The 27,020-nt window shown below is 46.7% G+C and overlaps 1 protein-coding gene across 2 annotated transcripts in view; it reads right to left on the bottom strand.

Annotated features, from left to right (window-relative positions):
* The window catches only part of DMRT1 (doublesex and mab-3 related transcription factor 1), a 112,530-nt gene that overhangs the window by 26,754 nt on the left and 58,756 nt on the right, over positions 1-27,020 (bottom strand). Inside the window, exon 4 of one of the 2 annotated variants that reach the window (XM_039230847.1) lies at positions 19,806-19,953. In XM_039230847.1, the coding sequence (XP_039086778.1) occupies positions 19,806-19,953 (148 nt within the window). The remainder of the gene's footprint in view (positions 1-19,805; positions 19,954-27,020) is intronic. The other variant, XM_039230848.1, reaches the window with a different exon arrangement.

Raw genomic sequence — 27,020 nt, 5'->3', positions numbered from 1 at the left:
GGGATGTGAGCTCGAAAGACAGATCTGACGCTGAAGCCCAGCTCTGCCATTTATGGGTCACACTCTTTGGGAAAGTGACTTCCTGCAGCCAGTTGGCTTTATTACCAAAAACACCCACCTTTTTTTTGGGGGGGGAGGGTTGGGATTGAAAGAAAATTCTGGAAGTAATTTTAAAAATCTCTTCAAGAACTTAAGTTATGTCAACCAAAATCTACACATGAACTTATATGATGGTGCTTGGAGATGATCAATAAAACCAGTGAAAACCTTTGGAAAACCTGACCATGAACACAAGAAAATAATAAGTAAATAAAGAGAAAAGCACTAAATGTGAGAAAGCAGATACAGCCACAGATGTAGTGTTAGGAGGCCACCCTGGAGTTGAAAACGCCACCACCACACCTGTCCCAGGATCAAGGATTGCCAAAGACCTTAGGCTAACCCTGGACCGTCACACAACCCTATGAATATATTTAATGCCACCAAATCATACCATTTGAAATGGCAATTTTTATGTTATATATATTTAGCACCAAAGAAAATGTATAACTGAAAACAAATGAGGGGTGCTGAGTGGCTCCGTCAGTTGAGCATCTACCTCTTGATTTCAGCTCAGGTCATGATGCCAGGGTTGTGGGATCAAGACCTGCAATGGGCTTTGCACTGAGAGTGGAGCCTGCTTAAGATTCTCTCCCTCTTTTGCCCCTCCCCCTCTTGCACTCTCTTGCTCTAAAAAAAAAAAAAAAGATTATTAGTGCTTCACTGTGAAAGATGTGACTAACATGACCCAGCAAAGCCCTATGGACTGGAACAGGTAAGTGGAAGAAGACAATGGCCTGATCAAAAAGAAAACAGAAGATAAGGAAAGAAAGAAGAGGAAATCATGAGATAGTTCTCTCACCTACTATTTAATGCGTACCAGAGGGGCGCCTGGGTGACTCAGTCAGTAAAGAGTCCGACTTCTCTCAAGTCATGATCTCCCGGTTCGTGAGTTCAAGCCCCGCATCGGGCTCTGTGCTGACAGCTCAGAGCCTGACTCCTGCTTCAGATTCTGTGTCTCCCTCTCTCTCTGCCCCTCTTCTGCTCACACTCTGTCTTTCTCTCTCTTTCAAAACTAAACTAAAAAAAAATGTGCACCAGGTTATTTCACGAGCCAGCACAATTAAATTGGCAGTATCTGCATCCCAACCACAAAGAGTCCCCTGAATTTGCAAAAGGAATGAATGCAGCCACTTTAACAGTTTTCTCTCAACAACCAAAGTAAGTACCCGGTAGCACGCTCCTCTCATAGCAAAGCAGGGCCGAAGAACACAAGGAGAGAAACAAGTCTCTCAAAATGTAGCTCCTCTGCTAGGAAAGTTCTAGGGCAAGACAGCATGCTCTCCTTCCAGAACCTGGCGCACTACTGCCCATATTAGTAGCAGTTGGAGACCAGGTAGAAACCTACCATCGCTATAATTACAATAAAGAGTTCCCAGCCTTGAAAATGATTGGGGATAATGTCACTTACTGCGTGGGGACTCTTTTCTACCTATCAATGCCCAGAACAATACACAATAAGGCTCTCTGGTTTAACAGCAGCAAAGTGCTATTCGCGGGATTAAAAAATGAGCAAATCATTCGCCTCCATTTCCTGGAGACAAACATTTGGTTTGATAAGTAAACAAAAAGTCATTTATACTCCAAAGACCACTCAGATGGATATAAGCAGTTCTGATTTACTCCAATGGGCCTGGAGGGGTTGTAATTTATTTCAGTCCACTTAGCGCTGTAACAACTGCTTTTCAAAAACCGACATTGATTCATGAAAATGAACATATGGACTCTCTTTGCAGCATAAACCCCAACAGCCTCAGGCAACAGCAATGTCGTACAAGGCTCCGCGAGGCTGGTATGTGGAAACCAGCAATTACGCCGGTATTTAACGCAATCTATTGCTCATCAGAAAAGCGCTTAGCACAGGAGTCAGACCCAGACAGCCACTTAACTGTCCCCTCCAGCGATTACACTCTCTCAACCCAAGAGTGTGTCAAATTAAAACAACTACACATTGACTTTTTGCTTCTGTAAACATTAAGGGGTGATTGACAACTTGAGGCTGCAGCCAGCCAGGCATTATCATCGCCCTCCCCTGCTTATCTGCTCTCTGCTCAGTAGTCTGTTTCCTTAGGAATATTCCTACAGAACACCGAAGGATTTCAGGGCTTCCCCCTCCCCAGGGCTCAACTAAGGAGAGTCTATTATCTCTTACAAGTGAACAGCTTCAGATGGCCTTAAAAAACTGGGCATGTTAAAATTTAATATTTGTCACTGTTCTTGTAGAAAAAAATCTATTCATTTCCTTAATTTTTTTTAATGTTTTTTATTTATTTCTAGGAGAGAGAGAGAGAGAGACAGCATGAGCAGTGGAGGGTCAGAGAGAGAGGGAGTCAGAGACTCTGAAACAGGCTCCAGGCTCTGAGCTGGCAGTCAGCACAGAGCCCGACGCGGGGCTCGAACCCACGAACCGCGAGATCATGACCTAAGCGAAAGTCGGACGCTTAACCGACTAAGCCACCCAGGCGCCCCAAATCTATTCATTTCCTATTAGAAAAATGGAAAATCAGTCAGTCTTTTACCGACACTACTGTTCTCACTGCTCTGCTATGTACGATCCTGATTTTGGAAGGATTCCCTTCCCTTCCTTATTCTATTCTCATTTCACAACTGTAAGGGGCAGGAAAAAAGTCCAGTGGAGGCAGCAGGGAGAGACAAGTAAACAAAAGTAAAAAATAAGCAATTAGATCCATTCACCACGGATATCCACGTGAATCATCAACTGGCAAGTTTACAGGCTTGTTCCGTGGAATCTGACCCACGATGCCTCATGTGCTGTGATGATCACAGACATGGGCCACAGGCAAGTGTCAAACATGAACCCTTCTGCCCCCTTTCCTTCTTGGTGGTAAGACCATTCAAAGGGGAAAGGGGCCTTCAATAAATGGTTCTGGGAAAACTGCAGATCCACATGCAAAAATGAATGAAGTTAGGGGCACCTGGTGCCTCAGTCAGTTGAGCTTCCAACTCTGGCTCAAGTCATGATCTCAGTTTGCGAGTTCGAGCCCCACATCGGACTCTGTGCTGACAGCTCAGAGCCGGGAACCTGTTTCAGATTCTGTATCTCCCTCTCTCTCTGCTCCTCCCCTCTCTCATAAATAAATACATTTTTTAAAAAAAGAATGAAGTTGGACCTTTACCTTACAGAAAAATGAACTCAAGATGGATCAAAGACCTAAATGTTAGAGCTAAAAGTATAGAATACTTGAAAGAAAACATGGGGGAGGGGAGGATCATGATGTTAGATTTGGAAATGGCTTCTTGGATATGACCCCAAATGCATACAGAAGAAAAAATAAGACAGATTTCATTCCATCACAATTAAAAATGTCTATGTATCAAAGGACACAACATAATCCACAGAGTGAAACTCATAGAATGGAAACCATATTTGCAAGTGGTCCCTGTGATAGGCGATCCAAGCCACTTTTTCCCTCTAGGTTTTAATGCAAGCAGCCTTGGTAAGTCCCCAAAGCTTACATGCCGCCCCATGGCCAGAAGACCCGTTTCCCACCCATTCTTGGGCTGAGATCAACCAAGTTCTAGTTTACTCACTTCCATCTGTTATTTAAAAGTAAAAGTATAACATGGGTCAGGTCCAAAGATGGGTTAGGCTACTTTTCACCTTAATCATTCAATCACTTCTCCCTAAAAACAGTCCTCCTCCACCCCACATGTTATTTGAAGAAGGGCTGATGTTCCCAAAGAAGTCAGATGCTCCCACTTGTCTAAGATGGAACCAGCATCCAATAGAATGCCTGTGACGATGGACAGGCCTTATTTCTGCAGTATCCAATATGGCGGCCCCTAGCCACCTGTGGTTGCTGGGCACTGGAATGTGGCTGGTGTGACAGAACTTGATTTTAAATTTTAATTCACTCAAATTAAAATAGCCCTCTTTGTCTATAGAAGCTCCTGTATGAGATGGTGCAGGCCTAAGCCAGCAGGCTGAAGGGGAGGGCTGAAATGCTGATAGTCTGAGGCTGGGAGGAGAGACATGGAGTCAGGAGACCGTCCGTTCCAAGCCGTGCCACTTATTTTCTCTCTTCAGCAGTTTGCTCTGCTCTGAAATAGGGTCAATGATTTTTGCCCCACCTACCTGTGGACTCACAGAAAGATACTTGGTCTTTGTCCTTGGTTCTTGGCACAGAGCTCCTAAAACCCTGGGAACTTCCTGAGTGATAAGGGAGACAGAACGGACAGAAGCCTCTTTGATTCTGACAAGGTGGCGCTTGGTGGGCCGCTAGACAGCTTTAGTATGGGGGCTGAGTGCCAAAAAGGCCCGGGCTTAGTTAGATGCTTGGAAATTCTAGCCATACCCCATCAACAATCCAGGGAGGGGAGTGGTTAACCGTGAATGGCCAATGATTTAATCAACCATGCCTAATGATGAAGCTGCCATAAAAACTCCTTCATGACAGGGTTCAGAGAGCTTCTGGGTAGTCAACACATTGGAGATCTGGGAGGGTGGTGCCCCTCAAAAGGGCATGGAAGCTCTCCACCCTCTCCCCATTCTTTGCCCTATACATCTCTTCCATTTGGCTATTACTGAGCTCTATCCTCTATATTAAACCAGTAATAATATGTAAAGCACTTTCCTGAGTTCCCTGGATCATTCTAGTGATTTATCAAACCTGTGGAGGAGTCATGGGAACCCCCAAATTTGTAGTAGGCCAGGCAAAACTGTGGGTAGCCTGGGAACCCCACCTGTGGCTGGCCTCGGTAGAGGGGACAGTTTTGGGGGGATTGAGCTCATAACCTACGGGATCTGGGACTGAACTGAATCGCAAGACACCCAGTTGGTGCAGAAGGAAAACTCCTCCCACTATCTGACAAGACCAGTGTTAGGATTAAACAAAATGGGGGCACCTGGCTGCTAAGCTGGTACAGCATGTGACTCTCTGATCTTCGGGTTGTGAGTTCACACCCCACGCTGGGTGCAGACGCTACTTAGAAAAAATAATACTTGGGATGAGCACTTGGTGTTATATGGAAACCAACTTGACAATAAGCTATAATAAAAAAAATAAATTTAAAAACTAAATGAAATAAAAAGGATTAAACAAAGTGATCTATGTCAAAGGGCTTCTCTGAAGTAAGAGACCATTTTTCATATTTATTTGGCTGATCTGTAAGAGACATCAGCTGGTCCGTGAGTGCTAACTGTGATAAGTTCACCATAAGTAACCTTTGCATTGCTTCACAATACCATCTGGAAACAATGCATTGCTGTCTCATTCATTTCCCTGTGTCTGAAGGCACTAAATCTCTGCCACGTTGGCTGGAAAAATAAGCAAAGACTACTCTGTAGCACTATATTGGCGTGACTTGTTTAAAGTTCTGCAGAGCATTACAAGTGATGACAAGGAATCAGAAGTCCTTTTCCCAAAATCAGAAATAGGAAAAAACAGGAAGTTACCAAACTCTGGGGGGTTGGGGGGTTGGAATGCAGGGAAGAAGAGCCACAATCTGGAATGGAAGTGCTCTTGGTGACTGGGGTGTGCTCAACCGTGGACCTCTCCATCTCTGGAAAACACCTCGGCTCTGGGGATTTGACAGTGAGGCCATGCCTTGCCACGGGCTAATCGGCACATCATAGAGTTTGGAAGGTGAGTGAGTGGTCAGCAAATTCCAGACATTAGGCACAGGACCAGGGACACACCGGCTCACCAGGCCTCACTGTCTTTCTAGGTCCCAAAAACCTCATCGAGAAGAGAAGATGTTTGGAGACACTGAACTCTTCAACAGTGTTACAGACTCCACGGTGTTGCCCCAAATTCCAAGGGGAGCCCTAGTAGCTCCCAGTAAGACTGTATTGGAGATGAGGCCTTAAGGGAGATAGGTAACTGGCTAACTGGGGTCATACGGTGGGGCCCTGGCTGGACAGGACAAGGCTTCTCCTAAGAAGAACGAGAGAAGATCAGAGCTCTCTCTCTTCCTGACTCTGCGCACACAGAGAGAAAAGGCCACGTGGAAAGGACACGGCGAGGTGGCCGGCCATAACCTCAAGCACACCTAGACCTGGGACTTCTAACCTTCAGAGTTGGGAAGGGATAATTTTTAAGCCACCCAGCCTGTGCTATTTTGGTATGGCAGCCTAGCAGAAGAACATAAATGGTACTAGCAGAAAACAAGAAAATAACACAGCCTTGCTTGTTCAACGTCCATATACGTCAGTTCCTCTCATTTCCTGGAGTAGGGTTTTCTACTCATTACAGGCATTCGTGTGTTGAGTTGAAAGAGCTGGAGATTTACTAAAATGAGATTAAACACATATTTCACCTTGAGAATCTTGTGGGTTAATAATTCGGCTGGGCCCTGCAAGAGATTCCGAACTCAAAACAAAAACAAACTCTTTCATATAATGGAATATTGTTTGGCCATAAAAAGGAATGAAACTCTATCACGTGGGTACCATGCGGACAAACCTCGGAAATGTAATACTAAGTGAAAAAAAAGCCTCACACAAAAGGTCATGTCTTATAGGATTCTATTTATAGGAAATGTCTAGAGTAGGCAAAACCGGACACAGAAAATAGAACAGTAGCTTCCAGGGGCTGGGAGGGAGGTGGAAATGAGGGGCGACCGCATATGGGGAACCTTTTGGGGTGATGGAAACCTTGTGGGATTAGATTGTAGTGACGGTCGCACAATTTTGTCAATGCACTAAAAACCACTGAACTGTACGCTTTAAGGAGATGAATTTTATGACGCGTGAACTACGTATCAATAAAGCTGTTATAAGCAAACAAATAAATCAATCAAGTCCCATGCCACCTCTTAACCACGTTAGTAACAAAGGCATGTTAAAATATTCCCAGACAGGGCTGCGTATTTGGAACATCTGTCCACGAAGTTCGGTCGCGATCCCGGTTTCTAACTGAAGAAGAAAAACCTAAACCTCTCCCTTAGGTTACAGAAACCTCAACCAAGACCTGAATAAAAGCAAGACAGCTGGGCACATGGCAACTCCACTCCACCGCCCGTGGAGGCTTTGACCAGGCAAGGCTGTTCTTCTGGACAGGAAGGGGAGGGCACATGTCCCCAAGATATGCTGACACGTAGGGGTCCCTGTCCCGTGCTCTCCGCCACGGTTCACATCCCAGGCACAAGGCCAGGTCCACACATACACTGCTGCACTCCTGGAGTTTATTACTCGTGTACGGGCCGCGCCATCCGCGTATATCTGGGTGGGGGTCCAGGGGGGAGACAGAGAGAGAAACTGGTCCTGCTCAGAATCTCAAGAGTCATTGCTGAGCCTGACAAAGCTGCCCACGGATACAAGTGAACCAAACACACAGACCGTGTAAATTTCCATTCTGATTCTGAGCAGCCAGTGGGGGAATTTTTATTCACTGCTGTATTAACAAGACACTGAGAAGCCCACGAAGGGCTTTCATCAAAAGAGGAGACCGTCCCAAGCACGAGGAGCACTGCCTCTTGTAATGCTTTGAAATACAAACGAAGCGACTCTTAAAACTGTGGAAGATGCTTCCAGAAAGTCTCACTGTCCTGTGTCCGCATTTCATTTTTGCCTTTCACCCCAGCGCCCTAAATCGGTGCTTCAGAGAAGACCTGAATGGAGCATTAAGACGGCCAGATTTAGCAAATGAAAACACGGGATGCTGAATCAAATTTAAATTTCAGCCAAAATTGAGGGTTCCTAGCATAGGAAAGTGTTGTGGACAGGATTGTATTAATATAACTTTTTGTGGTTTATCTGGAATTTGACTTTAACTGGCCATCCTGCGTTTGAGGGTACAGCTCCTAACAGACAGAGTGCGTTGGGCTGACTTGGGGGGCTCTTCTCTCCCTCCCCTGGCGCCGGAGCCAACGGAAGGCTCTGGCCCCTGTCCCACCTCGAGGCCAGCACCGCATACCAGTAATTGTGTCCTGTGCCGCTCGAGGAAGCTCAGAAGCGGCACTGTTAATCAATCTCCAGTAAGAAGACATTGCGACTGAGCGGGAATGGCCAGAAGAGCAGAGGGCAGTGGCGGGAGGGGGGCTTACCACCGCGTTTAAAGTAGGGGGGGACCCCCACCCCAGACTCCGTGTACACGAGGAGCCCTGGATTCAAACGTGGCGCCAGATACGAAAAGCCCGCAAGATGGTTCTCTTGGCAGGTCCCCTGCTACAACTGAAGACAGAATTTAAAAATATGTGTGTTTAGAAGATGATCCCGGGGCTGCAGGGCCTGAATATTATTTTTTTATGGAGCTCATTTTTAATATCAGCACTTTTAGGGTGAATGTAAATAAACCTGATCATGCAATAAATTCAGTGTGCTCTTTTATTTTGCAGATTTAAGCTAAAACGCCATAAATCTTTTCTTGGAAGCAGCATCTTTCAAGATAACAGAGGCAGCACTAGGATTTTGATACCCACTAGAAAAACCATAAATAAGCAGCTGCCTTCACAGGGACCTCCCCAAGTGCATGTGCTCGGCTGACAGGTGCGGCGCTCCACGGCGGGCGGAGCGGTCCCGTGGGGTTTCTTCGCTTTGCCCCACATCACGGGGAGCGATCCCACGTACCCCACTGATCCCAGGAGAAGGGATTCCCTGGCTTTTCAAGAAAGGGCGGCAAAAATGACCAGCGCATGCAGGGCAGGGGCAATCCCACTTCCGTGATGAAATCACCACCTATCCTAGCCCCCCGCGAAGATTCCAGCCATGCCAGTTTCGGCGATCCACCGCTGGGAGGCACATAAACGCTGGCCACCATTCTTTACAGCAGAAGCCCAGTTGGAGCCTGACCTCAGCCTGTATTGTATATCCGTGTATATGTGCAGGATGGGAAGTATATGCCTATATATAAATACATATAAAGCTAACTTTCAGTGTTCGGAAAACAAAAGCTATCCCCATATAACAGCCAAATTCTGACATAACTCAATTTGGACACCTCATCTGGTGTGCACTGCACTCATTCCCAGTGTAAACCCCACCGCGCCGGGCAATGATATACTGTAATGTCACATCGCAATCTGGATTTACTATAAAGGGCCGCTGACGAGCTTCAGAGCAGTAAACATTGCAGCGAGGTGTATTTCACACTGAGCTGGTTTTTATGAAGAACACTTCACCGCCCAGGCACGGCACCTGGATGATGGATGGTGAAAGATGCTTGACAAGCTTCATCATTGTTTGTAAATCTTAACTGTTCCTGCTCACTAACTCTGGAGGCAATTTTCAAAGACAGCGGCCGACAGAAGGACAGCACAGCTTTCCTGAAGGTTATTCAAGTTGTACTTGGCCTGGGCCGGGCCTCCGAGGAGCCGAGGAGGGAGAATAAACTCCTGAGTCGCTCCGCACTGGGCCCGGAAAGCATCTCGGAGGCCCAGTGGATTCACGTCAGGCGGAGATGAAGTCTCACGCGTGAGGACGCTGGATGTCCCAGCCAGAGGGGCTGTGTCGCGCCCAAGTTCACGCCCATGGGGACGCTGCCTCTTCAGGAATCTTAAGTAGAAATGGTCACTGAAGGAGTAACAGAAGTGGCAAACTCAATAATGTGGGAGGTGGCCCCAGAAGGCTGGGTTCCCTGCACGGATAGGGAGGCAGGGGACCAGACGTTATGCGTGAACTCCGTCAACATGAAATCAGCACAGACGACACGGGCAGGCACAGTCTTCTAGTAACTGTGTTCAGTCTAGTCATGTCAGGACACGCAGGAATTCCTAAAAGCATAGTTTCCAGAGCTGTCTGTGCCCTGCTGAAGACAGGGCTTCTTTAGCCCAGAGGAAACTCCCTGCAAAGGGGGCCTGTATACTGAACTTAGAGTTTTTAGAGAATAAATTAAAGACATAAAAAGCAACCTCATATTAAGCGGTGGACAGACTAGGGAAAATATAAAATACTGTCTTTCTCAAAAATATCTGGGGAAAACAGACAAGCTTTATTCACCCTAATTTTTTTTTTAATTTTAATGTTTATTTTTGAAAGAGAGAGAGAGACAGAGAGAGAATGAGAAGGGAAGGGGCAGAGAGAGGGAGACACAGAACCCAAAGCAGGCTCCAGGCTCCAAGCTGTCAGCACAGAGCCCGATGCAGGACTCCAGCCCAAAACCTGTGAGATCATGACCTGAGTTGAAGTCGGACGCTTAATCGACTGAGCCATCCAGGTGCCCCTTATTCCCCCTAATTTTAAAATAACCGAGACTAGCCACAGAAAATAAAAATTACTACAGAAAAGTAGTTGATTGTGTTTCTATTCACACTTGTAATTTCAAAGCTGATAACCAGTTATTGAATTTTATTATGTCCGCTTTCAACAAATATCAACAGTCTGTCCAGTTAAATACAAAGAAAATGCACATATAACCACAAAATTAAAAGTTGGCTTTACTGTGCTAAGTCAAAAAGGCATTCTCAAGTTTATATTTAGTTTTGGGAAGAACAATGTAAATATTATACCTGATGTGCTGGTGGGTTTTTTAAGGCTACTTTTCAGGGTTGTTTTATTTTTTTTCCTGCAACACCAACATGTTATAGAAAGACATACCTAGAAGGGGTAGTCCTGCATGATGCATATGCTGAAAGAACAGGTTCTAGAATTTTATCATCACAGGTAAAGATTTACTGTTGCACGCATATCCTTAGTTTCAGCAGATAGAACGTTTTCAACCCCCAATGACAGCCATCATTTCCTTGAAAATTTTTCACACATGAGAACGCCAGACTATTGCTGAGTGACGCCTTAAACAAGCTAAGTCAGACATCACTGTTCCTCAGTTTCTCTGCCTGCCACTTGGACCCCTTCTCCTCTCATTGTCTCTGTGCCTCACTGTCCTCATCCATAACGTGAGGGTCACAATACGACTGTAAGAATTAGGGGCACCTGAATGGCTTAGTCGGTTAAGCGTCTGACTCTTGATTTCAGCTCTGGTCATGATCTCACAAAACTTGAGTTCGAGCCCTGCATCAGGCTCTGCACTGACAGTGCGGAGCCTACTTGGGATTCTCTCTCTCTCTCTCTCTCTCTCTCTCTGCCCCTCCCCAGCTCGTGCACATGCTATCTCTCTCTCAAAATAAAAAATGAAAGAAACTTTAAAAGAAAGAATTAAATAAGGGGCGCCTGGGTGGCTCAGTTAAGCGTAGAACTCTTGATTTCAGCTCAGGTCATAGGACTGAGCGCCATATTAGGCTCTATTCTGAGCATGGAACCTGCTTAAGATTTTCTCTCTCTCCTCCCGCCCCTACCCAGCTTGCTTGTGCTCTTTCTCTCTCTTGGGGCGGGGGGTTGGAGAATTAAATAAGTCATCCCCAGCAAGCACACAGAACTTTGTCTTATAGACAGTGGAAGCGCTACCTAACTGTGAGGGAAGGGCAGGAAGAGAATCCATAGGATATACTAGCAGAAAGAGCATCCAAGGGGCATACTCCAGAGACCTGAGGTCCTATGCTGCTCCTGTTCCTCAACACTGGCAACAAGGCCGAGATGTCACAGTGCCCCACCCCCACCGGGCCTCTCTCAGGTACGGTTAGTGAGGAAGCCCCTCTTGACCTCACTCGCAGGGCTGTGTTATTCACCAAAAACCAGTATATGCAAAGAAGTAAGTCTTTAAAGTCTGAGTTTTCCAAATATGGAAAATATTCTACACGACTGAATCCAGGTCACGTTGTAGCCTGGCGGTTGTAGCCTACGTTTGCCTACGTCTCCTTTATCTCATTGACCGCTTTACCGGGAATGCCTGACTCCAGGCTGGTGAGGCACCAGCAGGAGGGACCCAAAGGTCAGTTTCTTAATCAGCCAAGAACCTACAGACCATCCCAGGAGCCCTCTGAGAACAGGGCATGATGTGAGGCCCCCGGCAAAGTGCAAATCTGAATGAGCACGATCCCCGTGCTCCCTGTGTGAAGCCACACTCTGAGAGCTTTCGCAGAAAGGGCTGCAGTGAGTGAGTCTGACCTCCCTCAGGTAGGTCCTTGGGGAGTGCCTGCTCTTTCTAGGGTGGTGGTGGCCTTGTCAGAGGGCAGGGTTTTACACAGGAGACATGCTGGAGGCCCATCGGTTCTCAATCTTTGCCACAGTTTGCCTTGTATGGGGCTCTTTTCATGTTGGAAGAAAAAGAGGTTTGAAGAAACAATGGAAATCGTGTGCCCTCATCAAATGGCACTTCAGCTCACTTTCAGGGCTGTTCTTTAGCAACAAAGAAACCTGCTGGTGTCTTCCCTTCCATACCCCTCTTCCTCTGCTTTTCTTAGCAAACGTATCACGTGTGATACATTAAAAATAAGCTGCCAAAGCTGCTGGTTCTAAATGTTTATTATATGCTTAAATTATTACACCTCATCTTCCTTACTCAGAATACCACAATGTCTAACTAATATCAAGAATCACAATACACGTATGGTTAATTTCAAACAGGGCCCCTGGAGGGCTAAACAACAGGCCCTCCTTAGATTTTAAGGACTTTTATTTGCACAGCCCACTGCCAGGCACTTGCACGAATAGAAACATATGTAAGATGGTGACAGGTCTTCATATGCGAAAAAGGGAGCTGACAACTTCTGCCATGCCTTTTTAAGATATTTGTTTGTGTGGCCCATATATAATAGGTAAAGCTGTTGTTATATTTTTCAACTTTCCAGATGAGGGAAGTAAGGCTGGAAGAGATTAAATGAGCATGTTACAATCAGGCCAAGAGCTAGGGATCTGAGCCAGATCCCTCCTGGGGTGGGATCCACTACATTGCACACAATGGCCTCCATGGTCATTGCCGATGAAAAGCCCCACTTACTTCTCTGTTCAAAGCTGCAGCTGAAACTAAAATGGCTACATAAAGACAGGTTTACCACTCCCGTGCTTTTCTTTAAAATTTAGCAAATGGTAAGTCATTTCCCAAAGAGGCAAGTTTAAACTCAACATTTTACAAATGTTGCACCAAACATATTCAGCTTTCCATAAAGCAGAGAAAGAACAGGGTCAGTGTTCTCCTCCCCTGGAGGCTTGCTGTACACTTCAGAGCAGAACGTATATGAGAAAAGCAGTCTTCGGATTCCTCGGCCTCCTCTCCTTCCTGTCTGAGCAGGACTCTAAAATATTTCCAGAACATCTTTCTCCCTGACAAGAAGAACTGCCTGAAATGTCAACACACCCCTTGCAGAAAGAAATGGTGGAAGTTTGTACAGTATTTCGCCATCTCTTGCTGCATTTTGTGATTTATAGAGCCTGTTTCCATAGGGGACATGATTTCATCCTCCAACACCTGTGTGGGTTTGACACATCTTACCCCCTCGCCTTCTGTTAAGCGGGGAGGGAAGCACAAGGGTCCAGGAGGAGAGTCTGATCCTCTCAAGGCTGCACAGCTGGTTAGTGGTGGCTCCATTCAGAGGCCAAGCACAGAATGTTTCTTCCCCACCCCCACCCCCCGGGGCGGTGGCACAACATCACGTCACCCCACGAAAGGGCAGTGTTGACATCCCAGATCGTGAGCAGGGGAGACCTGATGGTAATTCCACACGCAGCACCACATCAGTGCTCTCACCTGAGAAACCAGACGGATGCTCTTTTGCTAAGATCCAACATGCAGCCTGAAGCAAAGCCATTCCATGGGGGTGAAGGCTTAACCGCTTTGCACTTAGTTGTGACGACTGTGGGGGAGGGTCCGCATGGCACCAGTGAAATCAGGCACCTCTAGAGTCATTGGGCTACAACATCGTTAATGCCAAATGGATTAAGAGAGTCAAGTTTGGGAACGGCTAGGCTTCTGCAAGCTGCCCAGACATCACAGAAGGAGCGCCAGGCCTTCAACTCAGAGAGGCCCTCCCACTGTCCTTCACCATCTGACCTTTAGGGGAAAATGTAAATGCTTCGGATCTTGCTTCATGGAGCTGCTGACATCCTATGTGTGCGAAATGAGTAATACGAGAATAGCTCATAATATAGAAGGAGCACCTCAGGTGAGCATTTCCTTCTCCTGGAAAGCAGAGGTTGAATGTAAAGGAAGGGTGTCTGCATGGGAGCCTGCGCCTTGCATCTGTACTGGCCGGTGCCAAAGAACCAGAAGAAACCAGAATGTACCAGCTCTAACCTTCAAATCGACATGGCAGAATAAAGAGACACAAAAAATCAAAGCGTGTTCATCTTTCTCACTATGAATCGAAACCATTCCCCAGGTGTTGGCCAGCCACGCATTCCCCAAGAACTTCCACACAAGAATCCAACACATGGAGAAAGATGCTGTTTACAGACACGGGACACCACCCGCCCATAAGCATGGGTGTATCTGCTGACGCAGAGGCATTGCTGTGGAAACGCTCTGCTTTATCGGAGCCGAGGAAGTGTTATTTCCAGGGAGTTCCTATCACCATTTCGGGAACCACCTGCATCTGTCACCATGAACAGGCGACATTTATGCATAAGCCAACCGTCCCCTTGGGCAGTAGACTGGTATTTCTTGAGCTACCTGTGGGGACGGACCTGTTTTGCTCTGTTTACATTCTTTTAAAGATTTTATTTTTAAGTAATCTCTACACCCAATGCAGGGCTCAAATCCACAACCTCAAGACCCAAGAGTTGCAACACTCTGCGCAGCCAGCCAGGCACCCCTAAAAAACTTTTTTTTCAGTTTACAATCCACCATGGTCTGATGCTTTAATAAGATACAACAAAAACTATTTGCTAAGATCATAACAAAACAATGGAAAGTGGGGCGCCTGGGTATCTCAGTCAGCTGAGCATCTGACATCTGGCTTGGGTCATGATCTCGTGGTCCATGAGTTCGGGCCACACGGAGCCCAGACCCTGCTTCGGATTCTGTGTCTCCTTCTCTCTCTGCCCCTCCCTCACGCTCCCTCACAAACATAAACAAACATCCAAAAGAAAAAAAAAAAAAAAAGATGGAAAGTACCAGGAGCTGGCTGGAGAAATCGGAACCCTTACACACTGGCAGGAATGTGTAATGGTGCAGCCACCAAAGAGAAAAGGTTGGCAGGTCCTCAAAAAGTCAGACACAGGATTATATGATCTAGCAATTCCACTGCTGGGGTATGTGCCCGGAAGAACCGAAAACAGGTCTTCAAATGAAAGACTTACAGCAGTGCTAGTCACAATAACCAGTCAACGGCACTAACAACCCAAACATCCATCAACTGACGAATAGAACAGCAAGATGTGGTTTGTCATACAGTGGAATCTTAGGCCATGAGAGGAAGGAAGTACCACCACCTGCCACAACACAGAAGAGCTCTGGAAACGTTCTGCTAAGTGAAAGAAGCCAGTCACAAAAGGCCGCATGTCGTATGATTCCCATGTAACTTCCAGAACAGGCAAGTCCATTAAGACAGAAAGCAAATCAGTGGTTGCCACGGCGCTGGGGGAAGGGCGAGTAGGGAAAGACCACATAGTGGGTATGGGATTTCCTTTTGGGGACATAAAGATGCCCTTGAACTAAATAAGGGTCACAGCTGCTGAACACTGCAGAGGTCCTAAGTGCTGCTTAATTGTACATTTCAAAATGGTGAACGGTTAATTTTATGACAGGTGGCTTGCACTTCAAAAATACATACATACATACATACATACATACGTACATACGTAAAAGGAATTCCTAGGAAAAGGAAAAGACCAAAAAATACAAGCCCCAAGTTTCAAACGAGATTCAACAGACATAAAATGGCTGTGTCAAACTGTTATAAAGTTTTTGCTGCTTTTGGGTCCTTTACTTACCTCCTTTTACACCAGTGATGCACCCACCACACCCCCACCCCTGCCTGGGATCCAGTCTTGCTGACTCAGCACCCGGCCACTGGCCCTGCCCACGATGCCCCTGCCCCACACACCCTGTGTCAGCAAACTTTTCCCCCGTGGGATCACTGCTGTCAGCACACAAACCGATTGCAGGATCTCCTTTCTTTGAGAACGATCTTCCTTGAGTTCCGCACCCCTCCAGCTGCTTTCCCGTGTCAATATTCCCCTCCCAGCAGAACTCCCTGAGGACCTGTCTGTGCTTGGCCCCAGGGGCCCCAACCTTCTCTCCCAGGCACCCCGGAATGCAGTCCACCTTTGGTTCCCGGCTCCGAGCCCACTGGCCACGGTCCTCCATCATGTCTACCTTACAACAGCCAGGGGTCCATTCCAGCCCTCATGTGACCCACCAGCTTACGTGGCTCTGCTCACTGAACTGTTTTCTTTGCGTGAATTCCAATACAGCATTCCCCGTGAGCTCCCCCCCTTCCCACGGGCTGCTCCTGATCACCTGCGACACACCTCCAGACGCTGGAGAGCCCTGGGGCCCCAACTTCCACCATTCCTTCTGCTCTATCTACACTCGCTTCCCCAGGGGCTCTCATTACACTGGCTCCAAGTAACACCGAGGCACTGAACTCACAGGGTTTTTTTTACGTCCAGCAAGGATCTCTCAACTTGGGACTGCATACATCCAATTCCTACTGCACGATCCACTCGGATGACTCACGAACATCTCTAGCTCCCTATGTGCACGACCCAAGTCCTAGGTGCCCACAAACCTGCTTTTCCCAGGGTCGTCTTTACCTCAATAATTGGAAACTCCAGTTTTCTACCGGCTCAGGTTAGAGATTATGGCATCATCCTTCACTCCCCCCCTCCCCCCCACCCCTGGCACATCCCAAATCCATGAGCAAGTCGTGCTGGTTCCCTCTCCAAAACGGATCTGGAACGAAACCACCCATCTCCCCACCACACTCGCACCCTGACCAAGCCACTGCCACATCCTGCGGCGATTAGCACAACCTCTGCCGGACTCCCTTCATCCACCTTCATCCCTACAGTCTGTTCTTCTGCAGCCGCCAGAGCCATCTTCCAAAGCCGCACGACAGACATGTCTCCGCGTCCCCTCTTCACTGGAACCCCTCAATGGCTTCTCATGTCACTTGAAATAAAAGCCAAAGTGCTTGCAATGGCTTAGGGAGTCCCACAGCACGACCGGGCCTCTCCATCTCTCTGATCTACCTCCTGACACGTTTCAGGATATGCAAAGGGGAAACATGCCTCCTAGCATTTTGACAAAGAAAGGCCTTAAGTGGCAGCAACAGTGGAAAAGGAAAATTTTCCCTGTAACCCCCCCACACACATTCTATTCACAGGTCGCAATCTGTAGAAAAAGCAGAGGAAAACTTTGAACCAGGACTCACTGAAGCGATACAGAGGTTAAGTTTGTCTTTAAAGAAACTGAAGAGGGGCGCCTGGGGGGCTCAGTCGGTTCAGTGTCTGACTTCAACTCAGGTCATAACCTTGCAGTTCGTGGGTGTGAGCCCCATATCTGACAGCTCAGAGCCTGGAGCTGCTTCAGATTCTGTGTCTCCCTCTCTCTCTGCCCCTCCCCACTCACTCACTCTCTCTCATCTCTCTCAAAAATAATTAAACATTAAAAGAAACTCAGGAAAAATTTAATTTAAAGGACAAATGCCTACTTTAAACATTAAGCCTACTGAAAAACAACTTTACTAATTACTTACAAGTCCCCACTTAGATATTCCAATCATAACTTATTTACTCAACCGACCAAAGGATCTCAACTCAAACCTGACAGGAGTGATAAATGCAACTGGTTGGTGGCCAGCCTCTGCCACCTTGTCACAAGTGAACACACTGCTGTCCCTACCCCCGCCCATGGCACCCTGCCTCAGCCCCACTCAGCAGAAGGGCCTACGTTGCCCCTCCCCCCCAAGTACCTCCTCCTTGTGTCAGTGCTGATGGTAAAACTAAGGATCCATCACTCCAAGACGTAACGCCCAGGGTGCCCTTGCTGGCCCCCAAACACAATTTCCTCTTCCCCTCCCCTGCTCTGTAAACACTTCATGCAACACAGAAGCCCCAAATACCAGGCCCTTGGAAGTCATAAAGCCACCTGTCTTTAAAAAATTAGCTGAGATGCGGATTTTCTATGAATTCCTATTCTTCTTCTCCATGGCAACTCCAAAGTAGAGGTTACTGAATTTCACTGGCTCTTCCCAGCTGACTCCCTCCCTTGGGAAGCTCCACCCTCCTGATTAATTACTGGCGAGTGGGCGGGGTGCCTGAGGACTCCTCCCACTTTCAAGACGGCCTGTCACCAAGGAAGGTGTAACAACTCCTCCTAATTATTCACCCAGTCTTTCCCTCTGAGCTCTGGTCCTTTCCATCCTGGACTGTAACCTCTTTCCTTCGGAGCCTCTTCCTTTGCTGCTATAAATTCAAATGCCTCCTGCTGTCCCTCTCTGCTCTAATAAATTTCCTCTTATCTTTTTATCTTCCAGCCCTGCTCTGAATTTACACCTTTCTCTCAAGAATGTGAGTGCTTCTGAAAATATTCCATTATTCCCAGAGCAAGAAGCTCAGGCAATTTCCTCCTGAAAGTAGGTTTCACTCCTAATTTTCTGTACAAATAAACATTTCTTTAACTGCTTCATCGCTAAATTCTTCACCGACTCCACCGGCCAAGGAGTTAGGATCCTGACCTTTTAGGCTGGTATTTCTTTACAGAGCAAGCTCACTTAAAAAATAATACCTGATTCATTCATTCATTCATTCATTGGCTCAACCAATCAAGAATAAATAAAAGACATCATAGCAAGTAAAAAGGTACGTAGCATGTGTGCTGTCCCTAAAGTGCTTAAAATTCAGAGAAATACAGAGAATCAAAGACAGTAAGAAAGAAGGATCATATGTGCATATGTTCTATGGTATGAATATTTATAATAGAGTTTGTCCACTCCTGACAAAAAATGGTTATTAATAAAAGCCAATGTGCAATCAATAACATGTACTTCCATACATCTATAGTTCAAACTGACCAGTTCCCTTGTACTCTCTATTCAACAGTAACTGAATCCTCTATTTCATCTCGGTATGGCAAATAATGCAAAACTTGCACACCTTATTTAGACTCCCTTGACTTGAATTTGGAAATCAAAGCATGGGTTCTGATTCTCCTTCCCTAAACATTTGCTTTACCAAGAAAGTCAAGTTATTTTGAAAATCACTCTTTTTATGTAGAACAGGGTGGGTTCTAAGAGTCGGCTTACTACTGAACCACTCGCCGCTACCCTGATTTCTACTAGCTGCCTTGAGTGTATACGGATCTCACTTTCCTAGATCAAAAGATAAAGCTTAAATAGAAAGATCTTAAAATGGGGTCTGGAAACACAGCCACCATAAGAGACCCACCCATCACGATGGTGTAAATACTAGGGAGAAGGTTAAAAGTGAAGTTGAGGAACTGTGTATTTCAAAGTGCTTTGGCTCATTAAAGTCATTTTTTATTTTAAAGCCATTATACAAGAGTTATTTGCACTGCTACCGCATAAACTCTGAGGCCTACGGTATTCAAAAATGTTCTATTATTTTATTTTCCTCCCCCAGAAGATGAATATGCCTTCAATTTGAAAATGGAAAAGTTTCAGAAAATAGGTATTCAACACACAGAAACTCACTTCACCAAAAATGATCAGGATTTGAACCACAGTTTCCTTTGAACTTGTATTTCATATGGATCCTCATGAAAATATATTCATTAGCTTCCAATGGGAGTCTCTTACTGTATTCTTGGCACTCCAGGTAATCAGAAAAGAATGGCATGATATTAAGAATTTAGAAAAGCAAAAGCATCCGTAACTAAATACGTAAAGGATATTCACGGAAGAGGCACAGCCGCCTTCCAAGGGCTCCAGACTGGAGGGGTCTAAGACCCGGCCTTGGACACTCGGCCTCCCTCCACCCCAATCCAGGCTCCGCACAACCCGACACCTACCGCTTGCTTTGGCTTCCGAGTAAGAGGGGCTGTCCTCAAAAGTGAAGATCTGGGACATGCTCTGGCCCAGGAAGGAGGGAGACGGGTAGTAAGAATGCATTCGGTACTGGGAACTCATTGCGTGGCGGTTCTCCGAGTTCTTCATCTGCTTGAGAAAAAAAGGAAGGCTATGTTGAGCCCAAAGTTGCATTTTACAATTATTACAAGAACCGCCTAATTCTTTTTTTTAAAATTTTTTATGTCTTTATTTTATTTTGAGAAACAGAGACAGAGAGCGAGCGGGGGAGGGTGCAGAGAGAGAGAGGGAGACACAGAATCTGAAGCAGGCTCCAGGCTCTGAGCTGTCAGCACAGAGCCTGACGCGGGGCTTGAACCCAAGGACTATGAGATCATGACCTGAACCAAAGTCAGGCGCTTAACCAACTGAGCCACCCAGGCACCCCAAGAACTGCCTAATTCTTTAAGGGAATAGCCTCTTGACATTGGAAGTGTCCTCAACCATGAATACGCCCCTCAGCGCAACGACCCTAGCAATACGAGATGTGTGCACCCATATGGTGCCTTTTCTATCTTGGGGTCCCTACGAGAGCTCCTCTAGAGCCCCATTTGGTCACATGATACTCAGTTAACCAGCACTAAGGAAAACACAGCAATAGAGAGAAGACAGCACTACCTAGGAGCCAGCATGTCACTGTAACTCCATCTAGTTTATTTGGCCCATGAGCAAGTTACTGCTCCCTCATGTGTAAACCAGGCATCTTGCCTCGGTTAGCTCACAGTATTCATCGAAAAAGGATACTTTAGAGGTGCCTGGGTAGCTCAGTCAGTTAAGCAGCCGACTTGGGCTCAGGTCATGATCTCACAGTCAGGAGTTCGAGCCCGCGTCGGGCTCTGTGCTGGCAGCTCAGAGCCTGGATCCTCCTTCAGATTCTGTGTCTCCCTCGCCCTGCCCCTCCCCACTCACGTGCTGTCTCCCTCTCTAGCTCTCAAAAATAAATAAAAATATTTAAAAAAGAATATTTTAAAAAAGACAACACACAAAGCATGTGTAAGGGTAAGCTGTTGTCACCAACACGATCATGTGCTAGACACAGTCCTCAGCGTCTGTTCCCACCCTCTTCCATGCTCTGCCTGCAGCAAGAAAGCCAAGTGTGGGATCTCCACTTCCCAGACCCGCCTGTCACCAGGGTTCTGGAGGAGATGTGCGCTCTGCAAACAGGAACATGCAGTGAGATGCGGAAGGCAGAAGGGAGGCACCTGCTGTCCCCTCCGGCAGCGGCGGCAGCCGGCCTCAGCAGTCATGTGCTTTTCTGGCAATCAGACTCCATCTTTGGGACAGTGGGGCAGCTTTTAATGGAGAAGCAGCTTCCCATCACCTCCTGACCTCACATTCAAAGACTTAGAAGGGCAAGGGCCCACCCCCCGGCCCCCACCTTCTGTCTTCTCAGCACTTCCTGGCCACTTCCACACACTTGGAGATCTGTTCTGTTTCCCACATGGTCCCCGGTACAGACATTGAGCATTACACGCGTGTTCATATCTTCCCAGCAAGAACAGCTAGACTTCAATGATTTAGACTGAATTTAAAAATTAAATTTAGGGGCACGTGGGTGGCTCAGTTGGTTAAGCCTCTTTGGCTCAGGTCATGATCTCGTGGTCTAGGAGTTTGAACCTGCATCGGGCTTTCTGCTGTCAGCACAGAGCCTGCTTCAGATCCTCTGTCTCCCTTTCTCCCTGCCCCTCCCCTGCTCATGCTCTATCTCAAAAATAAACAAAAAAAAAATTAAATTTGACACTAACTTTATTTAAAAAGTCAGTTTAAGGAAATGTTCAGGAGAAATCAATATCGTTCAACAACTAAAGAGTAAGTTCAAAATCACGTCTTTCAATTAAATAAATCATACTAGCCTGACAGAGGCTGTCAGGGTAAACTCCGCTACTGGGTTTCCTCAAGATAATCTATGAACACTACATTTTGCACAGTTTTCCAACTACCACAGGCCTATGTGTACTCTGAATATTTGACATGGAAAGGCCAGGGTTCCTAACTTCTGTCTGCCAATTCGAGAAGTGCAAGGGGCTCATGTTTGACCCTCCCAAGCCCCCCTGACCCCCAGCACAAATGAATGCTCTGATGGGTACATGACTCCTTAGAGAAGCACAGAAGACTCCATTCCAGTTGATTAATTTCTTTCATCTGAAGTTTTCTGGGATGTTCCCTTTATCCTTCCCAGTTTGTTTCCCTGAAGCAAATGAAATGGTATCTCTCCTAACTCAGTCACCCAATTTTCATCTCCTACTGTTACATAAATCCCTACTAAGTAAGACGGCAAGCAAGCCATGCTTGGGAATAGCCAGAGGGGAAAAGCTGGCTGCCTTTAATGAGCAAGCCCATGTCAGGAGAGCCATTAAGAGGCCATGAAATCATTTAGGAGGGCAGTGACAATCAGTGGTCACTTAACTGCACAGCACCCAGTTATCAGTTAACCCAGTGCATTCCAGGGCTCTCTTAGGGGGCATGCAAATGGCCTGGGGCTAAGTGGGTCCTGATCCCGTAAGTCTGGGGCGGGGCCTCAATCTGGCAGTCCCAGGAGAGGCTGATTCTGTTGACTCAAAACTCTCACTGTGGTGACTAGGGACTGGAGTAAATGATCCTTTCGCTCCTGCTTCCCACCTATAAGGGGCCTGTGACCAAAACTCTTTACGACCATCAACCTTCCACCTGCGCTGAGGGATGGTGGAAACGATGTAAAGAGCACTTTAACTTTTCATTATTTTTCTTTTTTTATACGTGAGATTCCTCAGAGTTAAAGGAAACTTTTTCGGGGGGTCTGCTGCCATTTAGAAGTGCTGCAGTGGTGCTAACAACCTCAAACACTCTTCAAATCAAAGCACCATTTGTGCCTCTGCAGACTTCCCTGAAGTCCATTACACAGCCCGGGTAATGAACACTGAATGGGAAGCCACGGGTCAGCTTTACAACGCAAAGAGCCACCATACACACGAGGAAGCCTCGTCACCGCCCACCCCAGGCACGGAGCCAGTCACATCTCCTGGTTTCACAACATCTGCAAGTCAGTTCTTCAAGAAAAATGCTTTTCAATTTTCCCTGTGAACATGTAAACCGACAGGACTTGAGCCTCCTGGCTCTGCAAAATGCTGGATTTTTTTTCCCTATGAATTTGTATGAAGCCTCTTTTCAAAATGTTTGAAGAATGCTCTCTGTGAGTCTAGAGCAGGGATCAGCACTTTTTTTTTTTTTTTTTGTAAATGCCAAACAGGAAATATTTTAGGCTTTGCAACCCACAGGGTCCCTAGATAGCTGGTAAATGAATGTGCATGGCTACGTTCCAATAAAACTTTATTTATAAAAAGGCGCATTTGGTTCACAACCTTCACCCCCCACTGGAGGAAGGGGAGGAGATCACTGATGCCTGAGCTCTTACCCCTGGAGTGTCCGATTTCAGTGATCTGGGAGGCGGCCTGGCCTTGGGCTATTTCAAAGCTCCCCAGGTAATTCTAATGCAACACCAAGACTGAGAAGCAGTGTCAGATGTAGGTATTTCACGCACCCGCACGAAATATGAAACCCCAATATCCCCGGTATTAACTGAAAGAGACAAAAGGTTAAGTCTGACAAGGTCAACTGCTGCCAATTTCAAGTTGATATTATTTGAAAAGAAATTGAAATAAACTGTAGAGTTCTTTTTTTTAACAAAAGCTTACCAAAAAATAAACACAATTTCAAACCTATGCATGCATATTTTTTCCACTAATACCTCTTCTGTTTTTAGAAAGCATCAGATAATACGGATTATTTGGAAATAAGAACGGACTGATTTGATCTCAAACATTCAATTTCTCTCATGAACCCCAAGATCACTGAGCCATAAAAGACTTTGAGGAAAAGAGAAAGATACAAAGGGTCAGACTCCATCCGAGGTTATTACGATGTGAATATGCTGAACCCATTTATCATTTCAGCTACACCCAACGTGAAGAATAATCCACTAGCAACGATCCATGTGATCTCTTGGGATATAAGGATGTAGACTTGTATGTTCAGCTCTTGAACAGCACAGGGGGTTAGGGGCGCCACAGCCCCTGTGCACTTGAAAATCCACATGTAATTTCTCACTCTCCTCAAATTTAACTACCAAATAGCCTACTGTTGACCAGAAGTCCTACCCATAACATAAATAGTAAATTCATACACATAAACGGTACCCTTAGAATGAAGGAAGCTAGGGGAAAGGAAGTGCTGTTAAGAAAACATAAGGAGGGGTCCCTGGGTGGCTCAACTGGTCGGCTGTCATGGTCCTTGAGTTCGAGCCCTGCATCAGGCTCTGTGTTGACCGCTTGGAGCCTGCAGCCTGCTTCAGATTCTGTGTTTCCCTCTCTCTCTCTCTGCCCCTCCCCTGCTCACACTCTCTGTCTTTGTCTCTTTCTCAAAAATAAACAGAGAAAAATTAAAAATAAATAAATTAATAAAACATAAAAGAAAACACATTTACAGGATGGTATTGTGTTTATCACAATAAAGTCACACGTAAGTGGCCTCATACAGTGCACACCCCAGTGCGGTTCAAAGCGTCAACTGTAGTATTTCTAAGTCCACGTGTAAGCCTCTGAAACATGAAGCTAAAAATCGAACAGTGACCTGTCCAGAAAAAGGGGTGGCAGAATTAGATTTAAAACTGTAGCTCCCAGGCGCCTGGGTGGCTGAGCCGGTTAAGTGTCCGACTCTGGATTTTGGCTCAGGTCATGGTCCCATCGTTCCTGGGTTTGAGCCCCATGCTGGGCTCTGGGCTGATGGTGCCAGGCCTGCCTGGGATTCTCTCTCTCCCTCTCTCTCTGGCCCTCCCTCGCTTACGCACTCTCCCTCTCAAAATAAATAAACCTGAAAATAAATTAAAACTCTAGTTCCTGGGGAGCCTGGATGGCTCAGTCGGTCAAGCGTCCAACTTCGGCTCAGGTCATGATCTTACGGTTCACGAGTTCAAGCCCCATGTCGGGCTCTGTGCTGCCAGCTCAGAGCCTGGAGCCTGTTTAGGATTCTGTGTCTCCCTCTCTCTCTGACCCTCCCCTGTTTATGCTGTCTTTCTCTCTCTCAGAAATAAATTTAAAAAAAACATTTAAAACTCTAGTTCCCTTCTAACTCAAAACAAACAAACAAACAAGCCACCATACTCTTGGCTGCTTTTAGATTAGACAAACAGGTAAGTAAGGAAATGTTTGGGAAACCTGCTTTACTTTAAACCAGTACACTCAACTGGGGGCAATCTCTCCCCCAGGCGACAAGTGGCAAAGTCGGGAGACACAATGGTGAGTCACAATGGTGGGGGGGGGGTAGGGGGGGCAGGAAGAGAACGGTGTGCTGCAGCATCTGCTGAGGAGAGACGCAAGCCAGCCCCGCACAACAACAATTACCCGGCCCCACATTACATGGGGACCAAGGTGAGAAAACTTGCTTTACACTAGTCTAGTCTCCGCCCTCCCCCCCACCCCTCCTTATGTGCAGCCCCTCACCTCCAGCTAAATCAGCAAAGTCCTACCGAGGAATGGGAGTCGTACACACACTAGAGGAAGCATCCAGTGCTGCTCAAAGGGTAGAAGTTGTTTCCCCTTGATAAAGTGCTGCCTAGTTTCTCTCAAGACTTTATTTTTTGTTCCTTTAAATTAAACACAAAAACCAAGTAAAACCTAAAAACCCAGTATTCTGGTGACTTATGACTCCCATGGTTATTAGCACGTGCTAGTCCGCAAGCAAGAGGCATGTTTTATAATCTTATTACCCACCCCAAGTCCCTGAACCCGAGCGTGACCTACAGATAGGATCTGGGCTGCGGGGAAGGCGCATGGTGCCGGTATTAACCCCGCAGGAAAACCTAAGAGCTTCAGGTTTTATTTTATTCAACTGTTGAGGACACGCAGTACAGTAAATCTGCACCACAGGTTTCCTTTTTATACACCTTCATCACCCTTTTTTTAGAGTAACAATAAAATCCCAACAAAACGTAAAGACGTTAGACCCTCCTTCCTTTAGAACAATAAAACTCCTCAACAGCACATGGTGGTTGTCCATTCCTCAGTGGCACATCGGCCAGGAGTCTGGTCTCACACTGAGCAGAACACTCCATCCAGGCAACAGCTGGAAGGGGTTCATGAAGATCAAACTGCCGTCTAGCTGTTTGCTGAGCGTGGCTCAGCGGAGCTGGCTCTGAAAGGGAACACACTTCTGGAGAACCATCCGGGAGCAAATTCCTAAGTGCAATCTCCGATACTTAAGCCAATAATGAGACGATGCCCTTGGCAGTGACCTGTGGCTTACAGCCTTTGCAGCTGCAACAGCCACATTTGAGATGGACATGGACGTTTGGCTTTACAGACAGAAACGTTTTCGTGAGAAAAGGGAGAGTTCGTCACACGCTGTGGAGTCGCAGGTCTCCTGGTGATGCTAAGGGTGAGGCCTGGGTGGTGACTTTCGCCCTCGTTAAAGGATTTCTTTAGTTTTAACAGAAGCTTCCTTTCAAACCATCCGGATGGGATGTCTGTTCCCAGGCTCACCTGATGACACGCTGTGAGCCCTCCTCATTCACCCCTTACCTGTGCAGGTGCTTTACCCAAGGGGCAAGCGCCCATTTGCCTCCTAAACTGCACCTTATTCATCCTCTGCGATGGCATGAGTCACGGCTGCCAAGAATTACTCTTAATATGCGGGAGGGAAGTGACAGCTCTCATGCACACAATCCCGTGATTACTGAAACATTAACAAGGCAAATGCTGACTCCCCACAGCTACAGCCCATCCCTCCCCTCTTCCCTCCTGGTCCTCTGGGGGTTAGTCCTCTCTCACCCGGCTCCCTTAACTTCTTCCACTGCATCCACCTTGCTTTCTCCCCAGGCTCATGTTTCGGAACACCCCCCATGGCCTCCTCAGTGGGAGCAAGACAAAGGGACAGCAGAGGAGGCTGGCCTTGAGCAAACTCGGGCCTCTCTTAAGACATTCTGGTCAAGCCTGGGTGGACCCCTCCGGTGAACTGAGGGGGGATGGGCAGAGTTTGGGGGTTGGCACTTAAGCTGAAGAAGCTACGAGCTGTTCACCCAAAAATGGAAGGGATGTTCCTCAGAGAGGAGGTAGGAGACGAGACAGAAGAAGATGGCCATGCAGAACGGCAGAGGGGGCAAGTCGGTTAAGGACACACCCAAGACGCTT

Source organism: Hyaena hyaena, unplaced genomic scaffold (genome assembly GCF_003009895.1).
Source record: "Hyaena hyaena isolate Hyena2069 unplaced genomic scaffold, ASM300989v1 scaffold_51, whole genome shotgun sequence".
Lineage (NCBI taxonomy): Eukaryota > Metazoa > Chordata > Mammalia > Carnivora > Hyaenidae > Hyaena > Hyaena hyaena.
The sequence above is the reverse complement of the archived record's forward strand: the minus strand, read 5'-3'. Positions and strand labels throughout refer to the sequence as shown.